At 53.6% G+C, this 3,547-nt stretch overlaps 2 protein-coding genes across 2 annotated transcripts; both read left to right on the top strand.

The window, feature by feature from the left end:
* Window positions 1–862: 862 nt before the first annotated feature.
* On the top strand, window positions 863–1,150 carry ACA1_305910 (uncharacterized protein; the record flags this gene model as incomplete). The annotated part of the gene is made up of 1 exon (XM_004335522.1): window positions 863–1,150. The coding sequence occupies one exon, from the start codon at window positions 863–865 to the stop codon at window positions 1,148–1,150; it is 288 nt and encodes a 95-aa protein (XP_004335570.1).
* A 4-nt stretch (window positions 1,151–1,154) lies between these two features.
* ACA1_305900 (major capsid protein) lies at window positions 1,155–1,892 on the top strand (the record flags this gene model as incomplete). The annotated part of the gene is given in 4 exon segments (XM_004335521.1): window positions 1,155–1,214; window positions 1,227–1,719; window positions 1,807–1,814; window positions 1,881–1,892. The coding sequence occupies 4 exon segments, from the start codon at window positions 1,155–1,157 to the stop codon at window positions 1,890–1,892; spliced, it is 573 nt and encodes a 190-aa protein (XP_004335569.1).
* Window positions 1,893–3,547: the final 1,655 nt, after the last annotated feature.

The raw sequence follows: 3,547 nt of genomic DNA, 5'->3' as shown, positions 1-3,547 counted from the left end.
GTGCAGATGTTTCACTGGATCTCAACAACCAGATGAGACCTGCACTGCAGTCATGGCTTCTTAGTATGTGGAAAGACTGGCCTTGATCTGGATGAAGACTCTGGTCACCTTAGCCCAACCCACACTGAAGAACTGCCTGATCCTGAGCCACTCAGGGGGAAAAGAAGGAAGTAAGTTGTTGGTGTTGCATATTGCACACAGCACCTGAGGTTTGTTACAGCACCCTGTGTATGGCACATTGGGCTGACTGGGCAAACCTCTTGATGTACCTTTTGAACCTCCATGACAAGTGCTCACTCCAACCCATCTCAAAAGTTCTATCACATACATGTACATGACAACAAAAACTGTAAAACTGGATGCTAAAGAAATGGTAGGTTGAATGTGTAGTCATTGTGTATGTGTATGTGAAAAAAACCATCTCCAACAAGACTGACTGCTGGTACCTAGACTCTGGCGCCACAGGGGCCTCCTACACAACTTCATCAAACAAAAGGACAACACCTGCACCCTGCTTCTGGGCAACAATCATCAGTGCCCAGTTCTCAGGCACAGTACACTCAGAGCCACCACCATGATCAATGGCAAGACACAATAGGTAGTTCTGCAACATGTTCTCTACGCGCCCAAGCTCACTAAGAACCTGGTGTCAACTCATCACACACAACAGACCAGATCCAGATCAACTGCAACAGGTGCAGAGTTTGTGCAGCCAATGGCAAGGTCATCCTGCGATCACCCTTGTTTCGCGGTGCGTATGCGGCACACGGACCGCGACGAACGGCGAGATAGGGACCGCGCCATCACCGCCTTTACAGCACGCACGCAGGCACGCGCTCGGCCGCGATGGGGCGCGTCGTCGATGCCCCACGCTTTACGCCTCGCGGCTGGCAGACGAACGCGAGCGAAGTACCTCGCGTCACACCCACGCACATCGACCGCGTCATACGCACGCTTATTCATCTCACATCCGCTCGATCATCTCACCATGCCAGTCTCCGGAGCTCTCACTCAGCTGTCGGCCCAAGGCCCTCAGAACCGCTATCTCACCATCGACCTGCAGATCACCTACTGGAAGGGATCCGTGCGGCGTCACTCGCACTTTGCCGTCGCCGAAATTGACAATGGTGTCCACGGAGCCACCGGCTGAGCAGATGCACGAGTACCTCATCGACGAGGTGCAGCACTCGAGCTCCGAGTCGCACACCCCCGGCGTGTGATCGCAGCACGTGCGCCTCAACCACCCGGTCAAGGAGCTCCTCTGGGTCGTCCAGCGCGACTCGGCCATCACACCCACGCCCTACACCGGCCCCGGCGCCCTCGCCGGCGGCCTCGGCAACGACTGGTTCAACTGGTCCGGCCAGTACGACGCCGGCCTGGGCCTCGTGTTCGACCCCATCGCGTCGGCCGAGCTCCAGCTCAACGGCCACCGGCGCACCCTCGAGCACCCCGCCCAGTACTTCCGCACCGTGCACCCACGCGAGAAGCACACCAGCAAGCCCAGCGGCTTCGTCTACAACTACAGCTTCGCCCTCTACCCCGAGGACAAGCAGCCGTCGGGGTCGTGCAACTTCTCGAGGATCGACAACGTGACCCTCCGCCTCATCTTCCCCACCGCCTACAACTCCGAGTCGGCGGCCCACGCCACTCCGTTCAACGGCCAGATCCGCGTCTACGCGCCCAACCCCAATGTTGTTCTCGTAACGTCAGGGATGATGGGTACGTTACTCCTTCCAGTATTGATTATGTGTTATGTGTTTACCTCGTATACTAACCACTTTTCTCTCCTCTTTTGCAATATCACAGGCAAGCTGGTACGTTCGTTCATGGCCTCTTCCTGTCGTTGTTGTTTGCTCATTGCTCTCTCTTTCTCTCCACAGTATGCCAACTAAACAGTGTGCACCGAGACTTTCGAGGTTGGTTGATGGCGCGTGGTGGTCAAACATGCGGCACAGCTGAATTCGAGGCTCCGTGTTCAGAAGGCGACGACATCAGAGTGGTCCCTCACGGATTTACGGCGTCTCACAGATTGTGCTCGTATATAGCGGTTAGGTGTGTGATGAAGTTGCTCGTGGTGTAGTGCTTCTTCATGCGACCGCATCTCTCACAGCAAGCGACGCAATTGCCAGCTCGGTCCTCCAAATGTGGTACCAGTGCCAAAGATGTTTGTGGCCGTAACTGTTGGTGGGTCGGCCGTGTGAGCGAGCTTGAGCGAGGCTGCCCATATGGCGCGTGAGCGATTTGTGTGGAGACAGCAGGTAGTGATCGAAACCCATGTAGGGAGGGTCGAGAAAGAGAAAGGCGTCGCAGGGGGAGTCGCAGAAGACATGTCCTCGGCACAGCTGTGTTGCATGTGCACCGAGTCCCGACCATATTGTAATATGGGTTTCGGTGTATAGGGTCACTGTTCGAACGTGAGTATCCATAGAAAAGTTAACGGTTCTCACGGGTATACACACGTCTCTCTGTGTCTTGAAATGGTGACCTAACGCCCAACTTCAAGGTATAAAATGGCAGGTAAGATGATGCTTGGTAAGTTCAACCTTCACCACACAAGCCGAAACCAGCAAGAGCCATCATGGCAATGAGAGTAGCTGCTCTGCTGTTCACCATCTATCTGATGGCCAACGTCAGCGTCCTGCTACATTCAGCGCTGGCATGTGATGTGACCGTACCCATCAAATGGAACCAGAATGGCAAGACAGTCTCCGGAGTTATGAAGTCTACCGACAGCGAATCCTTCAAGATCCAAAGGTAGTGTGACACAAACCCTTTACCGTGCCTATCTTCAACACTGAGCTCAACCATCCCCCACTAGATTCGAACTGAGCTTTGCAGGTGTTGGCGGCTCGACTGTGACGCAAGTAGTGCTGAGGCTGTTCAAAAGGCCTATAGTGACGGGTGGAACGACCACGGTACCTGTTGCCTTTCAGATTCATTCTTTTGTTTCTCTACTCCCCACGTTATCACTAACCCGCCGGATGACCTGAAATATAGGTCCAAAGCTCCCAGGTTCAGTTTGGGAGTGATTGTGGAGCGTGCACACAAAAAATCATTGACGATACGTGGCCGACCTTCCCTTGCCATTCAGCAGGTTGCCAACACCACCTTGAGCTCTGCTTTCTTCTTGGTGGGAGGTAACACCAAATTGCTGCAGGGTCTTTCTCCTTTGGTTCTCCTCTCGTGACTATATCTTGGGATCAAGCGCCTGCCCCCGGCAACCACACAACGCAAAGGTTGTTCTTTCAATATTGAGTTGTTTTGCCGTTCCAGCGTTGATTTTGTTCTTGCCACTGTCCTAACCACCTCTCCTCTCAACGACATTAGTTTACTTGCAGATTGGGACTCCCTCCAATGCCCTCTTTCATGTTCCCGAGAAGCTGACATCGTCTTCTTAGGTTCCTTCCTAATCTTGCTATTTGGTTGCATCAAAGATCTGATTGTACATGCTCTGTCCATTCACAGTGGACGCCAGTGGCAGCATTGATTGCCCCGATGGTTCTTGTCCTGGCGACACGTCAAATGGTGCCTATGCAATGTCTGTTTC

This window comes from Acanthamoeba castellanii (assembly GCF_000313135.1).
Source record: "Acanthamoeba castellanii str. Neff unplaced genomic scaffold scf7180000083612, whole genome shotgun sequence".
In the NCBI taxonomy this organism is placed as follows: domain Eukaryota; phylum Discosea; order Longamoebia; family Acanthamoebidae; genus Acanthamoeba; species Acanthamoeba castellanii.
The sequence above is the reverse complement of the archived record's forward strand: the minus strand, read 5'-3'. Positions and strand labels throughout refer to the sequence as shown.